Raw genomic sequence first — 21431 nt, forward strand, 5'->3', positions numbered from 1 at the left:
TATTCAAGGCTTGTACAATATAAAGTTACTGCGAGCCTGTGCGAGGTTATGAGAATATGATATAGCAAAAGTTGCCTATAGCATATGTTCAGATTTAATATGGCCTTCGCCTGAAGAACTTTTTTTACCAACGTTGCAAATAATATTCAATGTAAATGAAGGAGATAGTCTCTTTAAATTTCATTATATATTTTTTGATAAACAGTTATTCAAAGAAATTGTTATTTAGGAAACTGTAATGTCAAATACGTCTCTATATGCTATTCGATTTCTTAATTATTCTGTAGTTTGCAACTCTCATGGGAGATCAGTTATTTGTCTAAGTGGTGGAGATATGAGAGAATAGGCCTACCCCCTTCTTCTCAGATAGGCCTACTAAATTCCGTTCAGAATTCTCCAATGTACAAAAATATTCATTCGTGTATTATTTATTTATATCTCATACAATATGACATCCGATAACAATAGCCTAATCGTTCTTTAAAAAACGTTGACATATTAAAATATGTTAGGCTATAAACATGATGCAGTAGTTTCACAGTAGTCTATTGTTGTTTCTATTTTTCTTTTTTTGCGGCAAAATATTGTTTAGTCTTTGTAGATATTAGAAAAGAACGTAGACTATGATATGCATCTCTTGGATGGACGTGGTTGAACCAACCCACAAACTTATCACCCAATAGCCTGCTAAGGGGTGTGGTGACGAAAAGCATTTAAAAGTACATCTCTGAAACTCTCTCTTCTCAGGATTCTTCAGCTTCTGTTAAAGCTCCTGTAGTCTGAACATCTAAAGTCGGAAACATGGTTGAGTGGACAGAATTTGAGAGGGCTACCATCCAGGACGTCTTCTCCAAGATTAACTCCGACGTCGTTGGTCCCCAAGCCCTGGCAAGGTACTGAGTCTTAGCAATACTTTAACTTTAAGACAGGCGACTAGTTTCGAAACTGTGCTCTGATAAAAAATGATTTCTTCTCATTGTGTTTCGTAGATGTCTTATCGTGTACCCCTGGACCCAGCGGTACTTCGGCAATTTTGGAAACCTCTACAACGCCGCTGCCATCATGGGAAACCCCATGGTTGCTGCTCACGGTAAAACTGTGCTCGGTGGCCTGGACAGGGCTGTGAAGAACATGGACGACATCAAAGGCACCTATGCTGAACTAAGCGTGCTGCACTCCGAGAAGCTCCACGTAGATCCTGACAACTTCAGGGTTAGTTTGATGCTCAAGTAACGTTCATTAATAGGCTAAGTCTTGTTCTGACTTCAATATTCACGCATCTCGTCTGTGAATTTATCACTGCTCTCTGTCCTCCCACAGCTTTTGGCTGACTGCTTAACCATCGTTGTTGCTGCACAACTGGGTGCTGGATTCACACCTGCAGTCCAGGCCGCTTTTCAGAAATTCATCGCCGTCGTGGTCTCCGCCCTTGGAAGACAGTATCACTAGATACTAAACCTGCTTGTGCACAGAGGATCATCTGATGTTTAGAATATGATTTCTGAGTTGAAGCAAATAAATATTTAAATATTCAATATTACGTGCATCATGTGTTCTTTCATATTCGCATGAATTCACTCTTTGTGTCTTTGGGATTGCTTCTGCTGCAGACAACCTTTGATTTGAAAATAAAACAAACCTTGGTAAAAACGGTCTCTAACAGATCATCTTCTTATATTAAAATAGGCAGCAAGTTCGTGCATAACCTAATCCGAACACCTCATAATAATATTGGTGAAATAACCGGTAACACTTTATTTTGATTGTCCACTTTAGACATTCTACAAACTATAAGTAACTTTGCAACTACATGTCAACTAACTATCATTGGATTATTAGTAGACTGTCTGCCTAATATCTGCTAACACTTTATTTTGATGCTCCACCAACAGATATTCTACTGACTATAAGTAACTTGGCAACTACAATTCAACTTATTCTACTAACCCGAACCCTAACACCCAACCATAACCTGACAGTTTACTCAGAGAGTTAGTTGACATGTTGTTGCAAAGTTACGTTAAGTTAAGTTAAGTGCTGATTCATAACCTAAAGGCCAAAATAATAATAATAATAATGATGATGATGATGATGATAATAATAATAAAAATAATAATAGAAGAAATTTGAATGTATTTTAATGGAAATTAAATAATAGAATGCACCAAATGAACAGTTTCGATGGGGTTTTAACCCCATTATTAATATTAGGTTTACATATTGCATGTTGAAAAATAACTTTTACATTTTCTTTCCGAGCGAGAGACGCCTCATTTGTTAAAAATAAAAATGGTTTACAATTGAGCAACACAGAGCAGATTTGTTTCATGGGTTTGAAATCATGCACGAATTTAGTTTTCAGCCTTCGTCCTCTTTTTTAATTAGTTTAAAACTCCATCTGTCTTGTACAAATGGTGTAAAAAGTACCGAGAAATTGTTTATCAATTAAATTTAATCAATATAATTTACTCCATTAAAAGTCACCCAGACAGCAACATGTCGCATCAGATCCGGCCCACATCTGGACCCTGTGGAATCCACGTGTATAGGCTACCAGATGTAGGCCGTATCTGGGATGACATGTTGCTGTCTAGGAAGTCTCTAAAACATTTTTTAATTATAATTAAAAAATATAATTTGGACTTCAAGTTGACAAGTTTATTTGTTCTTGAAGTATTCAAAAGAAAATGTTTGAGTAGGACTATTGTTATATGAGCATATTCATTTCAGCAATAGCTGATTTTATTTGATGTTCAAATTTCGAATACTGTTGTAATACTAATCGTTCGGTCGTGACCATAATTTCAATTATGGTTAAGTTATAATTAGCCTAAAATAAGCTGCATGAGACGTCCATATCTGTGACTATATTTTACACTGATATTAATTTCCTAGTTTATTTTTAATGAAAGTTTAACGACAAGAGCTCAGACCGACAGGCAAAATAATTGTTTAATAAGAGAATAGATTTATGTTGTAATGATCCATATTAGGCCATGTTAAAATACACAAACTATGCTTAAGGCTGAGAAATTATAAAGCAATATCTGGTCTCATGTTAAGGTTTTAAAGTTTAAAGTTGTTTAACCCTCTGATGGTTTATGGGGTCTTTTGGGACCCCAAATGACTTTTACTCAAATTAAAAAAAATGTTCCCTTTGTCCAAATGGTATGAAACCTTCTACGGCTCTCAACACTTTCTAGATCTACAAAAAAAAAAAAAAAAAAATTGGAATGATATCTGTTTTTATGTTGGCGTGACAGAAATTGTGACACTCGTGGTCTTCGGGGTCTCTGGAGACCCCGCAATCAAAATAGACACAATTCATCATCAAAATCAGAAACAACGCAGAACACATCGACAGAAATGGCACAAATTAAGTGGCACACTTCCACCGATGCAAAAAACATCCACAATGCTAAATTATATTGCTCACAACACGCGTGTACACACACACACGCACACACACACACACACACACACACACACACACACACACACACACACACACACACACACACACACACACACACACACACACACACACACACACATATAGAGGAATACATTTTTGAGACTATAAAAACTGTTCTCTTATCATTTGTAAAATAAAATCATCCAAAATGCAGTACCACCACAAAAATAAATTGGTGACACTGACACATTGAAAATGTGCACACACACACACACACACACACATTTGTAAGGCTATAATTTGTCAAATAAAATCATCCAAAATGCAGAACCAACACAAATATAAAGTGGTGACACTGACACCGACAATGTGTACTCACACACTCTCTCTCTCTCTCTCTCTCTCTCACAGACACACACACACACACACACACACACACACACACACACACACACACACACACACACACACACACACACAGGAACATTTGTAAGGCTATAATTTGTCAAATAAAATTATCCAAAATGCAGTACCACCACAAAAATAAATTGGTGACACTGACACATTGAAAATGTAAACACACACACACATACACGCATACACACACACAGGAACATTTGTAAGGCTATAATTTGTCAAATAAAATCATCCAAAATGCAGAACCACTACAAAAATAAAGTGGTGTGGTGACTGGCACATCGACAATGTGTACTCACACACTCTCTCTCTCTCTTTATCTCTCAGACACACACACACACACACACACACACACACACACACACACACACACACAATTGTGTGTGTGTCTAGAATCTAGAATTAGATTAAAAATAAATGATTGAAATAAATGATAAAATCTTAAGACTCCAACATTTCTCTTTGTAACATTTTGTTCAGGTTTGGTTCTAATCATAATGTAACATTATTGAAAAACTGGGTTTTTTTGGTACAAAAAAATGCTAAACTTTGACAAAAATATTTTATTTTTGTTATAATTGTGATTTTATAATATTTAGATATGAATCCAACTGAATCCAACTTGTGAAAAGATATATTTCAGGTAGTCTAATAGCAAATAGCATATACTGGAGCTCTATAGCCATATAGTGGTTAAAATTATTATTTTTTATTTTAAAACTGCATTTTCCAAAAAATGGGCAAAAATTTTACATTAAACCATTTGAAATTATCCATGTTATCCCCATGAATGAAAGTTAGAAATCTGGGTCTTTTATAAAGTGAATTTTACATCAAATGCTGTTTTTTTGTAAAAAGGCTATTTAAATATTTATTTATTTATTTATTTATTTATAGAAATTTTAAAAAATATCATAAATTCTCCCAAAACTGCACAAATGTTGAGTAAAAACATTAACAAACAGAATAAAATTACATTTGTAAAAAAAAAACCTATTATCTTGTTACAAAATTAAATGTTATTGTCTGGGGTCTCTAGAGACCCCAAAAACCTCAAGTGTAGACATAAATAAAGACCATCAGAGGGTTAAATGTATTTGCTTGTTTAGTTTTGTGGTTGGTTATTTTATGTTTTATTGTATTTTAAATGCCAGATTTGTAGCCAAAACGGTTCATAGCTTATTGAGTATGCGAGATAAAACAACATCAGTTTCATGTTCATGATAGCAGTCTTATAGAATGTATTTAAACCAACCTGATCTCACGGGAAAACGTACAAATTCTACGAGGTGGCTAATTCGTCGTACAAATTCGTATGGTGAGGTCGTACGAATTAGTACGAATTAGCCACCTTTTATCATTCGTACGAATTCGTACGAATTGGTCGTGAGATAGTGTTGATTTAAACAGTTATAAACAATATTTGTGCTCTGATATTATACATATTTCGTCTCTCTTCATTCGCTAATTGTCTTCTTGTTATGACAACAAAACGATGTTTTAAAACATAATTTACTGACAAGCTGATACTGACAGGTTAATGACTTAAAAATATGCAGCAAAGACGTTTCGTTAAGGTTTTTCATACTTTATTGCATCATAAAAAGACAGAATGTTTATACAGGCATCCGTCTGGTCTTGAACAACCAAGCGCGCTCATCTGTACTTCTCGGCCAGAGCCAGAGACAAACAAGAGAGGAACTTGTCCATAGCAACATGGGCCTCAGGAGTGAAATCGGTGGGGAACAGAATGGCCAGAACCACGAGTATGTTGTGGGACAGAATCTATGGGAAAACACAGACAGCGAATTCAGGTTACCGCGACTACAAGAGTATGACAAAATTAAGACGAACTTTCATGCTTTTACCTTGAAATTGGCGGGATCAACTCGCAGCTGGAAAGCATGAAGCTCGCTGAGGTTCAGAAGTCCAGAAGTAAGGTCATCGATTTTGCTGACAGCCTCACCAACGCCACCCATCACAGTCTTCCCGTGCTTCTTCACTGGAGCAGAGCCGGGACTCAGGTCTTTCCAGTGAGAGAAATAGGTTTTGGTCTGTGGGTAGACCGCCAGCATCCTATAGGCAGACACGTTGAATTGAATTCCAGATAGACGCCAAGCTAAAACATTAAGCTATAAGCATATTAGGCTACAGCACACCATAATAAACCTTACCTAGAAAGAGCATCATGTCCGATCTCGTCAGCTTTTCCTGAGACCTTGGCCCAAAGGGCTGTGACGGCAGCTTTGTCTTTGGCAGTGAGACTCATCGTGGAAGGATGACTTTAGTTTGCAGAAGACTTCTGTAGATTGCTGACAAGAGGACTGGCTGTTTTATACTGCCATCAGGAAGAAACACCCAAGACCCTCCTCACACCCCCAAAGATGACTTATCAAGCTTTGGAAGACTTATCAACTTTTGAATGCCCCACTTTATTTCACCGTATACTTTAAAGCTTTATTTTTTATTCACCTTTATTGCATTAACAAGGAATTAATTGAATTGAAGGTAATTTAATAATTTACCATCAATACTTGTAATTAATTACAATATTACAATATAGCTGCAAGTCTCCACGACGTGCCCATGTAAGCACTGGCGCCACCAACACCCGGTGGTTTAAGACTTAAAAAAAATTGTGTAAAATAGTGTAAAATAGACAATCACACTAAAACACACATTCTTATGTGGACGTACATAACACAGTTCAGGAGTTTGGTGTGTTGAATAAAACCATTAATTCAGCCGCAATCCAGAAAAACACACACAGCAGGGATTAGAGGACTGAAGGAAATAGGCCTTGGATTTATACAAACCGTGGCACAATCCAAAACATATTTCGGGGAATAACCTTTCACAGGTAAGACTGAATAGGCTAATTGTTTCTGGTTGTATTATGTATTTGGTCATAACATTATGTTGGCAGCTATTTGACCACCACAGTCTATTAATAGTTAGCGATAATACTATAAAGGTAAGACTTTATAAGTTCGCATGGTTCTTATGAAGTCTCAGTTTATATAATGTAAACTAAACTAAATCGCAAGTGAGTCTTGCGTGCAGTGCAGTGAGCACGTGACTTTGACAGGACAAGTCAGGCTTTCAGAATTAGAGACAGAGCTAAACCCAGCCCGATCTCATGTTGGCTAAACCATGTCTTCAGTTACCCAACTAATCTCAAAAGAATAGGCGATTTTATAGCTTGTCATCAAATGGTGGCTCATTAATATTTTTCTCCAATTTACATTTGTCTTTATCCAGTGGGAACCAGGACAACACTAACCTCGAGGAAGGCTGAAGAGAGCCTGTCATTGGACTGTTCTCTGAATTTCCCTTCTGTATTTTACTTAGCCCTATATTATATTATTGTAATGCTCACTTTAGTTACTAATTTTATTGACTATGTTATTCTACAGTTAAAACTATTTGATGTTATTATTAGTTGTCACAATACTTCTATAGCCTACTATAAACAAACATGTCAGCGAAAATGAAGAGGTAGAGATGTACAAAAATATTCTTCCAAAGGCTATGCATTTATCTATATGCAATCGATAGCCTATCCTCCGATTACAATAATTGTTCTTTAAAAAATGGTGACTTATTAAATTAAGTTATTAACAGAATTCAGTGTCAGTTGGCCTATTGTTGTTTCAGTTTTTTTCCTTGCAAACTATTGCTAAAATTAACTGTTTTAAGTTTAGTCTTTGTAGATATTAGAAAAGAAAGTAGGCTATGATATGCATCTCTTGGATGGACGTGGTTAGACCAACCCACAAACTTATCACCCAATAGCCTGGTAAGGGGTGTGGTGACGAAACGCATTTAAAAGTACATCTCTGAAACTCTCTCTTCACAGGATTCTTCAGCTTCTGTTAAAGGCGTTTAGTCTGAACATCTAAAGTCGGAAACATGGTTGAGTGGACAGAATTTGAGAGGGCTACCATCCAGGACGTCTTCTCCAAGATTAACTCCGACGTCGTTGGTCCCCAAGCCCTGGCAAGGTTGAGTCTTAGTAATACTTTAACTTTAAGGCTGGCGACTAGTTTCGAAACTGCTCTGATAAAATGATTTATTTTCATTGTGTTTCGTAGATGTCTTATCGTGTACCCCTGGACCCAGCGGTACTTCGGCAATTTTGGAAACCTCTACAACGCCGCTGCCATCATGGGAAACCCCATGGTTGCTGCTCACGGTAAAACTGTGCTCGGTGGTCTGGACAGGGCTGTGAAGAACATGGACGACATCAAAGGCACCTATGCTGAACTAAGCGTGCTGCACTCCGAGAAGCTCCACGTAGATCCTGACAACTTCAGGGTAAGTTTGACGCTCAAGTAACGTTCATTAATAGGCTGTCTTGTTCTGGCTTCATTGTTCACGTATCTCGTCTGTGAATTTATCACTGCTCTCTGTCCTCCCACAGCTTTTGGCTGACTGCTTAACCATCGTTGTTGCTGCACAACTGGGTGCTGGATTCACACCTGCAGTCCAGGCCGCTTTTCAGAAATTCATCGCCGTCGTGGTCTCCGCCCTTGGAAGACAGTATCACTAGATACTAAACCTGCTTGTGCACAGAGGATCATCTGATGTGAAGAATATGTTCGTTTGAGTTGAAGCAAATAAATATTTCAATATTCAATATTACGTGCATTATGTGTTCTTTCATATTCACATGAATTCACTCTTTTTGGGATTGCTTCTGCTGCAGACAACAGTTGAGTAAAATAAACGCGAATCAAATATTGATATAAACTGTTTCTAACAGATCATCTTATATTAAAATAGGAAGCAAGTGGGTACATGACCTAATCCGTATACTTCTTATAATAATACCAACAGTTGATCAAGTTATATTTTAAAAAATGGACGAATACAAACAAACAATTGTATGCACAGGATATACCTTCTGTCAAAGAATGTCCTCAACATTGCATTGTGCCATCTCAAACTAAAAGTAGGCCTGACTGTATTTAATATACAGAATGTTGAAATGCAAGTATAGCCTACACTTTTTCACAGAGTTTTAGAGTTTTACAGTTCATTTAGTACCTAGTCCATGGAGCCATACAAATATTAACACAAATACAGAAGACAAATATCAGCTTTTCAATGTTAATGGGAAAAAAATCATGATAACATTTGATGTTGATAGTAGCATAACTAACAGACATAACCAAATACAATTTGCTCGTTGTTACACTATAGTAGTTCACTGATGATGTTATTTTGATCAAATAGAATAATGAGAATTATACTTCATACTTGATGCAAAACAGAGATCATTTGTTCCATGGGTTTGAAATCATATTAAAGACAGATTTAGATTTGCAAATGTCTTTCATCCTCTTTTTAAAATGGAAGTCCATCTGTCTCGTACAAATGGAGAAATTGTTTTTATGTTAAATTTAGTAACTATAATTTATTCCCCAAAAAAAGTCAAAGAATCTCAAACAAAAACTTTAAGTAAACGTGTATAATCGTTTGTAGCCTACTTAAAGCTGTGTATATTTGTTCTTAAAAAATAAAAAAAGTAGATTTCATTATTTATTTTTTTATTTTTTTATTTTTGTATTATATATTATTATTCTTTGATCAGAGTCCTCTCGTTGTTCAATATATACAGTTGTATTATCGCAATTCAACCCCCATTGCAAATCAGGTTTATTGGCAAAAAATTCGGACTTTAAGCTGTTTGCAATGAACAAATCAAACAAAAGTAATTGAAATAAGGCAACACAACAAATGTTTAAATTGGTTTCCACAAATTCAACTGATAATGCTTGTATTAAAAAAATCCATGTTCATTGGATGGCAGTTCTAATTTATGAAATAGTCATAAACAATATTTTTGTTCTGATGTGAGATTGCGCCATATCTCTCTCCATTTGCCAGCCTAAATGTCTTCACTTTATGACAACAAAGTGATGTTTTAAAACATAATTTACTGACAAGCAGATACTGACAGGTAAAGGCCCACACTGTAACAAATTTACTGTAAAATTTACAGCAACTTACTGGCAATTTTGGTTGCCAGTAAGCCTGTCAATTTTACAAGAGTACTGTAAAACATCAACTACAATTTAACAGTAAAAATAAAACCTGTGTAAACTCGTTTCATTTGAGGAAGCCAAATATCTTAAAATGGTCAATTGCCACTTCATATTTTCATATCTTAGTTCATTTGAGTCCACTCAAAAAATAATATTTCTAAAAAATAAAATACACTTAAATTTAGTTGACAAAACATAAATTTAACTCAATCCTCTTGCAGATAATTATTAGTGAACAACAGCACACATACATGAGACAAATAACTTAACAAAAAGATCATCAATGCATCAGCAATGTGAATAGGGTAAAACAACTAAAAACTAATAGATATCACCATACTTCCCCAGGTGATTGATTACATTACACATTGCAAACATTTCGGAAATGTTGTTTAAATATGCAAATGAGACAGGTTTATGGCTTGAAAAAATACGCAGCAAAGACATTTAGTTAAGGTTTTGCATACTCGTTTATTGCATCATAATAAGAATGTTTACAGGCATCCGTCTGGTCTTGAACAACCACGCGCGCTTATCTGTACTTCTCGGCCAGAGCCAGAGACAAAGCAGAGAGGAACTTGTCCATAGCAACATGGGCCTCGGGAGTGAAATCGGTAGGGAACAGAATGGCCAGAACCACGAGTATGTTGTGGGACAGAATCTATGGGAAAACACAGACAGCGAATTCAGGTTACCGCGACTACAAGAGTATGACAAAATTTAGACAACCTTTCATGCGCCTACCTTGAAATTGGCGGGATCAACTCGCAGATTGAAAGCGTGAAGCTCGCTGAGGTTCAGAAGTCCAGAAGTAAGGTCATCGATTTTGCTGACAGCCTCACCAACGCCACCCATCACAGTCTTTCCGTGCTTCTTCACTGGAGCAGAGCCGGGACTCAAGTCTTTCCAGTGAGAGAAATAGGTTTTGGTCTGTGGGTAGACCGCCAGCATCCTACAGGCAGACACGTTGAATTGAATTCCATATAGACGCCAGGAGAAAACATTAAGCTATAAGCATATTAGGCTACAGCACACCATAATAAACCTTACCTAGAAAGAGCATCATGTCCGATCTCGTCAGCTTTTCCTGAGACCTTGGCCCAAAGGGCTGTGACGGCAGCTTTGTCTTTGGCAGTGAGACTCATCGTGGAAGGATGACTTTAGTTTGCAGAAGACTTCTGTAGACTGCTGACAAGAGGACTGGCTGTTTTATACTGCCATCAGGAAGAAACACCCAAGACCCTCCTCACACCCCCAAAGATGACTTATCAAGCTTTGGAAGACTTATCAACTTTTGAATGCCCCACTTTATTTTACAATATACTTTGTAAAGCTGTATTTTTAATTCATTTTTATTCAATTATCTAGCAATTCATTCAATTGAAGTTAATTTAATAATTCACCATTAATCACTGGCGCCACCAACCACCGGTCAAGAAAAAAACAAGAGTATAAAATAGACGCACACTAAAACAAATTCTTATGTGGACATAACACAGATCAGGAGTTCGATGTGTTTATAAAACCAAAAATTCAGACACAATTCAGAAAAACCCACACGGCAGGGATTAGAGGACTGAAGAATATAGCCTATTCCTTGCAGCCTTGGGTTTATACAAACCGTGGCACAATCCAAAACATATTTCGGGGAATTACCTTTCATAGGTAAGACTGAATAGTCGTTTCTGGTTGTTGGTCCTAACATGTTGGCAGAGTTGACCACCACAGTCAGACTATTAATAGCTAGCGATAATGCTAGTTAGTAAGATGAGACTTTAAAATAAATAGAGTTAATGATTCTAATGAAGTCTCAGCTTATAATGTTATAAACTAAACTAAATCGCAAGTGAGTCTTGTGTGCAGTGCAGTGAGCACGTGACTTTGACAGGACAGGTCAGGCTGTCAGAATTAGAGACGGAACTAAACCCAGCCCGATCTCATGTTGGCTAAACCATGTCTTCAGTTACCCAACTCATGTCCAAAGTATCGTTTTTTTTTTTTTTTTTAGCTTGTCATCTAATCATGGCTCGTTTATATTTTTCTTCCATTTATCTTTGTCTTCATCCAGTGGCAAGCAGGACAACACAAACCTCAAGGAAGGCTGAAGATAGCCAGTCCGTGGACGTAGGCTACCTCCTGTATACTTAGGCCTATAGCCTATGTTATTGTAATACTCACTACTTCAGTAACTATTGGTTATTCTACAGTTATAGGCTATACCAATACGGCGGACTCCTTGACGGCAAAAAGTGGCAAATGAGGCGTCTTGTATAAGAGAGAAGAATCAAATGTTTTGTCTAATAAACACGTCAGTGGAAAATGAAGAGGCAGAGATCTGAGAAAACATACCCTCTTTTCAGATTACATTCTGTTCAGAATTTATTCTTTCACAGGCTAGTATATCCAATAATCATCCGATTACAATAATTGTTTAAAAACCGAAGTTTTGAACAGAATCCAATCTCGTTTGGCCTTTTGTTGTTTCAGTTTATTTCTCGACAAACTACTGTTAGAATTAACTGTTTAAGTTTAGTTTTTGTAGATATTAGAAAAGAAAGTATATAGGCTATGATATGCATCTCTTGGATGGACGTGGTTGAACCAACCCACAAACTTATCACCCAATAGCCTGGTAAGGGGTGTGGTGACGAAAAGCATTTAAAAGTACATCTCTGAAACTCTCTCTTCACAGGATTCTTCAGCTTCTGTTAAAGGCGTTTAGTCTGAACATCTAAAGTCGGAAACATGGTTGAGTGGACAGAATTTGAGAGGGCTACCATCCAGGACGTCTTCTCCAAGATTAACTCCGACGTTGTTGGTCCCCAAGCCCTGGCAAGGTATTGAATCTTAGCAATACTTTAACTTTAAGACAGGCGACTAGTTTCGAAACTGTGCTCTGATAAAAATGATTTCTTCTCATTGTGTTTCATAGATGTCTTATCGTGTACCCCTGGACACAGCGGTACTTCGGCAATTTTGGAAACCTCTACAACGCCGCTGCCATCATGGGAAACCCCATGGTTGCTGCTCACGGTAAAACTGTGCTCGGTGGTCTGGACAGGGCTGTGAAGAACATGGACGACATCAAAGGCACCTATGCTGAACTAAGCGTGCTGCACTCCGAGAAGCTCCACGTAGATCCTGACAACTTCAGGGTAAGTTGACGCTCAAGTAACGTTCATAGGCTATAGGTCTTGTTCTGGCTTCATTGTTCATGTATCTCGTCTGTGAATTTATCACTGCTCTCTGTCCTCCCACAGCTTTTGGCTGACTGCTTAACCATTGTTGTTGCTGCACAACTGGGTGCTGGATTCACACCTGCAGTCCAGGCCGCTTTTCAGAAATTCATCGCCGTCGTGGTCTCCGCCCTTGGAAGACAGTATCACTAGATACTAAACCTGCTTGTGCACAGAGGATCATCTGATGTATAGAATATGTTCGTTTGAGTTGAAGCAAATAAATATTTCAATTTTCAATATACGTGCATTATGTGTTCTTTCATATTCACATGAATTCACTCTTTTTGGGATTGCTTCTGCTGCAGACAACAGTTGAGTAAAAAAAACGCGAATCAAATATTGATATAAACTGTTTCTAACAGATCATCTTATATTAAAATAGGAAGCAAGTGGGTACATGACCTAATCCGTATACTTCTTATAATAATACCAACAGTTGATCAAGTTATATTTCAAAGAACAGACGAAAACAAACAAACAATTGTATGCACAGGATATACCTTCTGTCAAAGAATGTCCTCAACATTGCATTGTGCCATCTCAAACTAAAAGTAGGCCTGACTGTATTTAATATACAGAATGTTGAAATGCAAGTATAGCCTACACTTTTTCACAGAGTTTTAGAGTGTTACAGTTCATTTAGTACCTAGTCCATGGAGCCATTCAAATATTAACACAAACACAGAAGACAAATATCAGCTTTTCAATGTTAATGGGAAAAAAATCATGATAACATTTGATGTTGATAGTAGCATAACTAACAGACATAACCAAATACAATTTGCTCGTTGTTACAGAGTTCACTGATGATGTTATTTTGATCAAATAGAATAATGAGAATTATACTTCATACTTGATGCAAAACAGAGATCATTTGTTCTATGGGTTTGAAATCATATTAAAGACAGATTTACATTTGCAAATGTCTTTCATCCTCTTTTTAAAATGGAAGTCCATCTGTCTCGTACAAATGCTGTAAAAAGTAGGCCTGGAGAAATTGTTTTTACGTTAAATTTAGTAACTATAATTTATCCCCCCCCCCCCCCCCCCAAAAAGTCAAAGAATCTCAAACAAAAACTTTAAGTAAACGTGTATAATCGTTTGTAGCCTACTTAACGCTGTGTATATTTGTTCTTAAAAAAAAAAAAAAGTAGATTTCATTATTTATTTTTTTCATTTTTATTATTATATTATTATTATTCTTTGATCAGAGTCCTCTCGTTGTTCAATACAGTTGTATTATCGCAATTAACCCCCCGCAAATCTGGGCCCGGTTTCCCAAAGCGTTCTTATCTCTAAGTAGTTCTTAACCTATTCCCTAACCTCTCTCTTAACCTTATGGCACGATTCTCGAAACGTTCGTTCGCTAAGTATATCTTCTGTAAGTCACACTTTCGTAAGGTTGGTCTGGACCACTCTTAGCTTTACCTTATCACTGTTGCAGGTCTATATGAAGATAATTCTGAAGTTTTAATACACCCAGACAGTATTAAATTAGGCTAATTCAAGTGTTTTCATGCAAAGAATAAAATTGTCATTACACTGATTGTTGTTAGATTTTTAATTATATTATTATACAATATTATTAATTTAATTAAAACGCTCTTTTAAAGGCCAGTGAAAGCATAGGCTACTGTCAGTTAAGTCCTATTCGGACGCTATTGTTTCTCATGGGCTCGTCCGGTATTTTAAACATTTACAGGGGTAAGTCGGTGATTTTAGTGCCGTCCGAATCCATAATATCAGTGTTTTTCTCACCCAACCCGCGTAAAAATCCCTGGCCAAATTAGTACCTTCTGTTTTTTGACAAACAGGTCGTGTGGTAATTTAATTGCCGTCTGAAATTCTGAATCCACATCTCTGAGTTTACAAGAGATTCAAAATTCACGGTTTAAATCCTTTTTGATCACTGCCGAGCACTGTACGCAAGATGTAAACTTTTATTACTGAAATGCTGGAAAGTATTTACAAGAACAATATTTCATCGCAGCTCCACCTCAGCGAACAAAAATGGGAAAGAGAAGAAGGCACGTACATTTTTGAAAAGGTTATTGTGGCAGCAATATATGTTACAATTTTAAAATATGTAGGCTAGGCTATTATAGGCTATTATAGTTTGGATTATTTTTTATAATATCCAATAATCATAATAAATTGCAATTTCAACTATTTCTGAAGTGCTTCATTTATAAAGATCACCGCTTTCTCACATAAACAGCCCCTGCACGAGAGAATAATTGATTCTCGAGCCATCGATATCAAACAATTCAGCACCATCGCCACGGACAGCGCCGGGTAACGTCGCACGTAAGAAGGCATATCTTAAGCAGCTTCCTAAGGTATGGTTCCAGGAACACACTTAGGAACATAAACAACTTTGGTAAGATATATCTTTCAAGCTTTCTTAGCGCGCTAAGAGTGAGCGTTACCCGGAAACCGGGCCCAGGTTTATTGGCAAATAATTCTGACTTTAAGCTGTTTGCAATGAACAAATCAAACAAAAGTAATTGAAATAAGGCAACACAACAAATGTTTAAATTGGTTTCACCAAATTCAACTGATAATGCTTGTATTAAAAAAATCCATGTTCATTGGATGGCAGTTCTAATTTATGAAATAGTCATAAACAATATTTTTGTTCTGATGTGAGATTGCGCCATATCTCTCTCCATTTGCCAGCCTAAATGTCTTCACTTTATGACAACAAAGTGATGTTTTAAAACATAATTTACTGACAAGCAGATACTGACAGGTAAAGGCCCAGGTGAATAGGGTAAAAAAACTAAAAACTAATAGGCAATAGATATCACCATACTTCCCCAGTTGATTGATGTATTACACATTGCAAACATTTCTGAAATGTTGTTTAAATATGCAAATGAGACAGGTTTATGGCTTGAAAAAATATGCAGCAAAGACATTTAGTTAAGGTTTTGCATACTCGTTTATTGCATCATAATAAGAATGTTTACAGGCATCCGTCTGGTCTTGAACAACCACGCGCGCTTATCTGTACTTCTCGGCCAGAGCCAGAGACAAAGCAGAGAGGAACTTGTCCATAGCAACATGGGCCTCGGGAGTGAAATCGGTAGGGAACAGAATGGCCAGAACCACGAGTATGTTGTGGGACAGAATCTATGGGAAAACACAGACAGCGAATTCAGGTTACCGCGACTACAAGAGTATGACAAAATTTAGACGACCTTTCATGCTTTTACCTTGAAATTGGCGGGATCAACTCGTAGATTGAAAGCGTGAAGCTCGCTGAGGTTCAGAAGTCCAGAAGTAAGGTCATCGATTTTGCTGACAGCCTCACCAACGCCACCCATCACAGTCTTTCCGTGCTTCTTCACTGGAGCAGAGCCGGGACTCAAGTCTTTCCAGTGAGAGAAATAGGTTTTGGTCTGTGGGTAGACCGCCAGCATCCTACAGGCAGACACGTTGAATTGAATTCCAGATAGACGCCAGGAGAAAACATTAAGCTATAAGCATATTAGGCTACAGCACACCATAATAAACCTTACCTAGAAAGAGCATCATGTCCGATCTCGTCAGCTTTTCCTGAGACCTTGGCCCAAAGGGCTGTGACGGCAGCTTTGTCTTTGGCAGTGAGACTCATCGTGGAAGGATGACTTTAGTTTGCAGAAGACTTCTGTAGACTGCTGACAAGAGGACTGGCTGTTTTATACTGCCATCAGGAAGAAACACCCAAGACCCTCCTCACACCCCCAAAGATGACTTATCAAGCTTTGGAAGACTTATCAACTTTTGAATGCCCCACTTTATTTTACAATATACTTTGTAAAGCTGTATTTTTAATTCATTTTTATTCAATTATCTAGCAATTCATTCAATTGAAGTTAATTTAATAATTCACCATTAATCACTGGCGCCACCAACCACCGGTCAAGAAAAAAACAAGAGTATAAAATAGACGCACACTAAAACAAATTCTTATGTGGACATAACACAGATCAGGAGTTCGATGTGTTTATAAAACCAAAAATTCAGACACAATTCAGAAAAACCCACACGGCAGGGATTAGAGGACTGAAGAATATAGCCTATTCCTTGCAGCCTTGGGTTTATACAAACCGTGGCACAATCCAAAACATATTTCGGGGAATTACCTTTCATAGGTAAGACTGAATAGTCGTTTCTGGTTGTTGGTCCTAACATGTTGGCAGAGTTGACCACCACAGTCAGACTATTAATAGCTAGCGATAATGCTAGTTAGTAAGATGAGACTTTAAAATAAATAGAGTTAATGATTCTAATGAAGTCTCAGCTTATAATGTTATAAACTAAACTAAATCGCAAGTGAGTCTTGTGTGCAGTGCAGTGAGCACGTGACTTTGACAGGACAGGTCAGGCTGTCAGAATTAGAGACGGAACTAAACCCAGCCCGATCTCATGTTGGCTAAACCATGTCTTCAGTTACCCAACTCATGTCCAAAGTATCTTTTTTTTTTTTTTTTTTAGCTTGTCATCTAATCATGGCTCGTTTATATTTTTCTTCCATTTATCTTTGTCTTCATCCAGTGGCAAGCAGGACAACACAAACCTCAAGGAAGGCTGAAGATAGCCAGTCCGTGGACGTAGGCTACCTCCTGTATACTTAGGCCTATAGCCTATGTTATTGTAATACTCACTACTTCAGTAACTATTGGTTATTCTACAGTTATAGGCTATACCAATACGGCGGACTCCTTGACGGCAAAAAGTGGCAAATGAGGCGTCTTGTATAAGAGAGAAGAATCAAATGTTTTGTCTAATAAACACGTCAGTGGAAAATGAAGAGGCAGAGATCTGAGAAAACATACCCTCTTTTCAGATTACATTCTGTTCAGAATTTATTCTTTCACAGGCTAGTATATCCAATAATCATCCGATTACAATAATTGTTTAAAAACCGAAGTTTTGAACAGAATCCAATCTCGTTTGGCCTTTTGTTGTTTCAGTTTATTTCTCGACAAACTACTGTTAGAATTAACTGTTTAAGTTTAGTTTTTGTATATATTAGAAAAGAAAGTATATAGGCTATGATATGCATCTCTTGGATGGACGTGGTTGAACCAACCCACAAACTTATCACCCAATAGCCTGGTAAGGGGTGTGGTGACGAAAAGCATTTAAAAGTACATCTCTGAAACTCTCTCTTCACAGGATTCTTCAGCTTCTGTTAAAGGCATTTAGTCTGAACATCTAAAGTCGGAAACATGGTTGAGTGGACAGAATTTGAGAGGGCTACCATCCAGGACGTCTTCTCCAAGATTAACTCCGACGTTGTTGGTCCCCAAGCCCTGGCAAGGTATTGAATCTTAGCAATACTTTAACTTTAAGACAGGCGACTAGTTTCGAAACTGTGCTCTGATAAAAATGATTTCTTCTCATTGTGTTTCATAGATGTCTTATCGTGTACCCCTGGACACAGCGGTACTTCGGCAATTTTGGAAACCTCTACAACGCCGCTGCCATCATGGGAAACCCCATGGTTGCTGCTCACGGTAAAACTGTGCTCGGTGGTCTGGACAGGGCTGTGAAGAACATGGACGACATCAAAGGCACCTATGCTGAACTAAGCGTGCTGCACTCCGAGAAGCTCCACGTAGATCCTGACAACTTCAGGGTAAGTTGACGCTCAAGTAACGTTCATAGGCTATAGGTCTTGTTCTGGCTTCATTGTTCATGTATCTCGTCTGTGAATTTATCACTGCTCTCTGTCCTCCCACAGCTTTTGGCTGACTGCTTAACCATTGTTGTTGCTGCACAACTGGGTGCTGGATTCACACCTGCAGTCCAGGCCGCTTTTCAGAAATTCATCGCCGTCGTGGTCTCCGCCCTTGGAAGACAGTATCACTAGATACTAAACCTGCTTGTGCACAGAGGATCATCTGATGTATAGAATATGTTCGTTTGAGTTGAAGCAAATAAATATTTCAATTTTCAATATACGTGCATTATGTGTTCTTTCATATTCACATGAATTCACTCTTTTTGGGATTGCTTCTGCTGCAGACAACAGTTGAGTAAAAAAAACGCGAATCAAATATTGATATAAACTGTTTCTAACAGATCATCTTATATTAAAATAGGAAGCAAGTGGGTACATGACCTAATCCGTATACTTCTTATAATAATACCAACAGTTGATCAAGTTATATTTCAAAGAACAGACGAAAACAAACAAACAATTGTATGCACAGGATATACCTTCTGTCAAAGAATGTCCTCAACATTGCATTGTGCCATCTCAAACTAAAAGTAGGCCTGACTGTATTTAATATACAGAATGTTGAAATGCAAGTATAGGCTACACTTTTTCACAGAGTTTTAGAGTGTTACAGTTCATTTAGTACCTAGTCCATGGAGCCATTCAAATATTAACACAAACACAGAAGACAAATATCAGCTTTTCAATGTTAATGGGAAAAAAATCATGATAACATTTGATGTTGATAGTAGCATAACTAACAGACATAACCAAATACAATTTGCTCGTTGTTACAGAGTTCACTGATGATGTTATTTTGATCAAATAGAATAATGAGAATTATACTTCATACTTGATGCAAAACAGAGATCATTTGTTCTATGGGTTTGAAATCATATTAAAGACAGATTTACATTTGCAAATGTCTTTCATCCTCTTTTTAAAATGGAAGTCCATCTGTCTCGTACAAATGCTGTAAAAAGTAGGCCTGGAGAAATTGTTTTTACGTTAAATTTAGTAACTATAATTTATCCCCCCCCCCAAAAAAAGTCAAAGAATCTCAAACAAAAACTTTAAGTAAACGTGTATAATCGTTTGTAGCCTACTTAACGCTGTGTATATTTGTTCTTAAAAAAAAAAAAAGTAGATTTCATTATTATTTATTTTCATTTTTATTATTATATTATTATTATTCTTTGATCAGAGTCCTCTCGTTGTTCAATACAGTTGTATTATCGCAATTAACCCCCCGCAAATCTGGGCCCGGTTTCCCAAAGCGTTCTTATCTCTAAGTAGTTCTTAACCTATTCCCTAACCTCTCTCTTAACCTTATGGCACGATTCTCGAAACGTTCGTTCGCTAAGTATATCTTCTGTAAGTCACACTTTCGTAAGGTTGGTCTGGACCACTCTTAGCTTTACCTTATCACTGTTGCAGGTCTATATGAAGATAATTCTGAAGTTTTAATACACCCAGACAGTATTAAATTAGGCTAATTCAAGTGTTTTCATGCAAAGAATAAAATTGTCATTACACTGATTGTTGTTAGATTTTTAATTATATTATTATACAATATTATTAATTTAATTAAAACGCTCTTTTAAAGGCCAGTGAAAGCATAGGCTACTGTCAGTTAAGTCCTATTCGGACGCTAATATTGTTTCTCATGGGCTCGTCCGGTATTTTAAACATTTACAGGGGTAAGTCGGTGATTTTAGTGCCGTCCGAATCCATAATATCAGTGTTTTTCTCACCCAACCCGCGTAAAAATCCCTGGCCAAATTAGTACCTTCTGTTTTTTGACAAACAGGTCGTGTGGTAATTTAATTGCCGTCTGAAATGAATCCACATCTCTGAGTTTACAAGAGATTCAAAATTCACGGTTTAAATCCTTTTTGATCACTGCCGAGCACTGTACGCAAGATGTAAACTTTTATTACTGAAATGCTGGAAAGTATTTACAAGAACAATATTTCATCGCAGCTCCACCTCAGCGAACAAAAATGGGAAAGAGAAGAAGGCACGTACATTTTTGAAAAGGTTATTGTGGCAGCAATATATGTTACAATTTTAAAATATGTAGGCTAGGCTATTATAGGCTATTATAGTTTGGATTATTTTTTATAATATCCAATAATCATAATAAATTGCAATTTCAACTATTTCTGAAGTGCTTCATTTATAAAGATCACCGCTTTCTCACATAAACAGCCCCTGCACGAGAGAATAATTGATTCTCGAGCCATCGATATCAAACAATTCAGCACCATCGCCACGGACAGCGCCGGGTAACGTCGCACGTAAGAAGGCATATCTTAAGCAGCTTCCTAAGGTATGGTTCCAGGAACACACTTAGGAACATAAACAACTTTGGTAAGATATATCTTTCAAGCTTTCTTAGCGCGCTAAGAGTGAGCGTTACCCGGAAACCGGGCCCAGGTTTATTGGCAAATAATTCTGACTTTAAGCTGTTTGCAATGAACAAATCAAACAAAAGTAATTGAAATAAGGCAACACAACAAATGTTTAAATTGGTTTCACCAAATTCAACTGATAATGCTTGTATTAAAAAAATCCATGTTCATTGGATGGCAGTT

General features: G+C 37.1%; 8 protein-coding genes across 8 annotated transcripts in view; 4 read left to right on the plus strand and 4 right to left on the minus strand.

Annotated features, from left to right (window-relative positions):
* Positions 1-21431, minus strand: part of LOC311304609 (vascular cell adhesion protein 1) — a 660847-nt gene that overhangs the window by 337122 nt on the left and 302294 nt on the right. The window lies entirely within an intron of this gene.
* Positions 745-1535, plus strand: LOC311276584 (hemoglobin subunit beta-like). The gene is made up of 3 exons (XM_084386299.1): positions 745-893; positions 990-1212; positions 1321-1535. Exons 1-3 carry the CDS (start codon positions 802-804, stop codon positions 1447-1449), a joined length of 444 nt encoding a protein of 147 aa, XP_084242425.1. The 5' UTR covers positions 745-801; the 3' UTR covers positions 1450-1535.
* On the minus strand, positions 5417-6150 carry LOC311300993 (hemoglobin subunit alpha-1-like). The gene is made up of 3 exons (XM_084425746.1): positions 6007-6150; positions 5701-5908; positions 5417-5617 (listed from the first exon to the last, which is right to left on the minus strand). The coding sequence occupies exons 1-3, from the start codon at positions 6099-6101 to the stop codon at positions 5489-5491; spliced, it is 432 nt and encodes a 143-aa protein (XP_084281872.1). The 5' UTR covers positions 6102-6150; the 3' UTR covers positions 5417-5488.
* hbbe1.2 (hemoglobin beta embryonic-1.2) lies at positions 7692-8469 on the plus strand. The gene is made up of 3 exons (XM_084422449.1): positions 7692-7836; positions 7927-8149; positions 8256-8469. The coding sequence occupies exons 1-3, from the start codon at positions 7745-7747 to the stop codon at positions 8382-8384; spliced, it is 444 nt and encodes a 147-aa protein (XP_084278575.1). The 5' UTR covers positions 7692-7744; the 3' UTR covers positions 8385-8469.
* On the minus strand, positions 10353-11059 carry LOC311275690 (hemoglobin subunit alpha-1-like). The gene is made up of 3 exons (XM_084384865.1): positions 10933-11059; positions 10627-10834; positions 10353-10543 (listed from the first exon to the last, which is right to left on the minus strand). Exons 1-3 carry the CDS (start codon positions 11025-11027, stop codon positions 10415-10417), a joined length of 432 nt encoding a protein of 143 aa, XP_084240991.1. The 5' UTR covers positions 11028-11059; the 3' UTR covers positions 10353-10414.
* On the plus strand, positions 12577-13339 carry LOC311303805 (hemoglobin subunit beta-like). Its single transcript, XM_084430476.1, has 3 exons — positions 12577-12719; positions 12815-13037; positions 13143-13339. The coding sequence occupies exons 1-3, from the start codon at positions 12628-12630 to the stop codon at positions 13269-13271; spliced, it is 444 nt and encodes a 147-aa protein (XP_084286602.1). The 5' UTR covers positions 12577-12627; the 3' UTR covers positions 13272-13339.
* On the minus strand, positions 16061-16772 carry LOC311301228 (hemoglobin subunit alpha-1-like). Its single transcript, XM_084426195.1, has 3 exons — positions 16646-16772; positions 16340-16547; positions 16061-16256 (listed from the first exon to the last, which is right to left on the minus strand). Exons 1-3 carry the CDS (start codon positions 16738-16740, stop codon positions 16128-16130), a joined length of 432 nt encoding a protein of 143 aa, XP_084282321.1. The 5' UTR covers positions 16741-16772; the 3' UTR covers positions 16061-16127.
* LOC311306886 (hemoglobin subunit beta-like) lies at positions 18324-19052 on the plus strand. The gene is made up of 3 exons (XM_084435499.1): positions 18324-18432; positions 18528-18750; positions 18856-19052. The coding sequence occupies exons 1-3, from the start codon at positions 18341-18343 to the stop codon at positions 18982-18984; spliced, it is 444 nt and encodes a 147-aa protein (XP_084291625.1). The 5' UTR covers positions 18324-18340; the 3' UTR covers positions 18985-19052.

Source organism: Rutilus rutilus (genome assembly GCF_951802725.1).
Source record: "Rutilus rutilus genome assembly, chromosome: 1".
Lineage (NCBI taxonomy): Eukaryota > Metazoa > Chordata > Actinopteri > Cypriniformes > Leuciscidae > Rutilus > Rutilus rutilus.

Bases quoted from the DNA above. Each gene is read 5' to 3' on its own strand.
- LOC311301228 (XM_084426195.1), bottom strand. From the start codon at position 16,740: ATGAGTCTCACTGCCAAAGACAAAGCTGCCGTCACAGCCCTTTGGGCC. The intron at 16,548-16,645 runs GTAAGGTTTATT...GTCTGCCTGTAG, and splicing joins GGACATGATGCTCTTTCTAG to GATGCTGGCGGTCTACCCAC. The intron at 16,257-16,339 runs GTAAAAGCATGA...GTTTTCCCATAG, and splicing joins TTGATCCCGCCAATTTCAAG to ATTCTGTCCCACAACATACT.
- LOC311306886 (XM_084435499.1), top strand. From the start codon at position 18,341: ATGGTTGAGTGGACAGAATTTGAGAGGGCTACCATCCAGGACGTCTTC. The intron at 18,433-18,527 runs GTATTGAATCTT...TGTGTTTCATAG, and splicing joins GGTCCCCAAGCCCTGGCAAG to ATGTCTTATCGTGTACCCCT. The intron at 18,751-18,855 runs GTAAGTTGACGC...GTCCTCCCACAG, and splicing joins TAGATCCTGACAACTTCAGG to CTTTTGGCTGACTGCTTAAC.
- hbbe1.2 (XM_084422449.1), top strand. From the start codon at position 7,745: ATGGTTGAGTGGACAGAATTTGAGAGGGCTACCATCCAGGACGTCTTC. The intron at 7,837-7,926 runs GTTGAGTCTTAG...TGTGTTTCGTAG, and splicing joins GGTCCCCAAGCCCTGGCAAG to ATGTCTTATCGTGTACCCCT. The intron at 8,150-8,255 runs GTAAGTTTGACG...GTCCTCCCACAG, and splicing joins TAGATCCTGACAACTTCAGG to CTTTTGGCTGACTGCTTAAC.
- LOC311275690 (XM_084384865.1), bottom strand. From the start codon at position 11,027: ATGAGTCTCACTGCCAAAGACAAAGCTGCCGTCACAGCCCTTTGGGCC. The intron at 10,835-10,932 runs GTAAGGTTTATT...GTCTGCCTGTAG, and splicing joins GGACATGATGCTCTTTCTAG to GATGCTGGCGGTCTACCCAC. The intron at 10,544-10,626 runs GTAGGCGCATGA...GTTTTCCCATAG, and splicing joins TTGATCCCGCCAATTTCAAG to ATTCTGTCCCACAACATACT.
- LOC311303805 (XM_084430476.1), top strand. From the start codon at position 12,628: ATGGTTGAGTGGACAGAATTTGAGAGGGCTACCATCCAGGACGTCTTC. The intron at 12,720-12,814 runs GTATTGAATCTT...TGTGTTTCATAG, and splicing joins GGTCCCCAAGCCCTGGCAAG to ATGTCTTATCGTGTACCCCT. The intron at 13,038-13,142 runs GTAAGTTGACGC...GTCCTCCCACAG, and splicing joins TAGATCCTGACAACTTCAGG to CTTTTGGCTGACTGCTTAAC.
- LOC311300993 (XM_084425746.1), bottom strand. From the start codon at position 6,101: ATGAGTCTCACTGCCAAAGACAAAGCTGCCGTCACAGCCCTTTGGGCC. The intron at 5,909-6,006 runs GTAAGGTTTATT...GTCTGCCTATAG, and splicing joins GGACATGATGCTCTTTCTAG to GATGCTGGCGGTCTACCCAC. The intron at 5,618-5,700 runs GTAAAAGCATGA...GTTTTCCCATAG, and splicing joins TTGATCCCGCCAATTTCAAG to ATTCTGTCCCACAACATACT.
- LOC311276584 (XM_084386299.1), top strand. From the start codon at position 802: ATGGTTGAGTGGACAGAATTTGAGAGGGCTACCATCCAGGACGTCTTC. The intron at 894-989 runs GTACTGAGTCTT...TGTGTTTCGTAG, and splicing joins GGTCCCCAAGCCCTGGCAAG to ATGTCTTATCGTGTACCCCT. The intron at 1,213-1,320 runs GTTAGTTTGATG...GTCCTCCCACAG, and splicing joins TAGATCCTGACAACTTCAGG to CTTTTGGCTGACTGCTTAAC.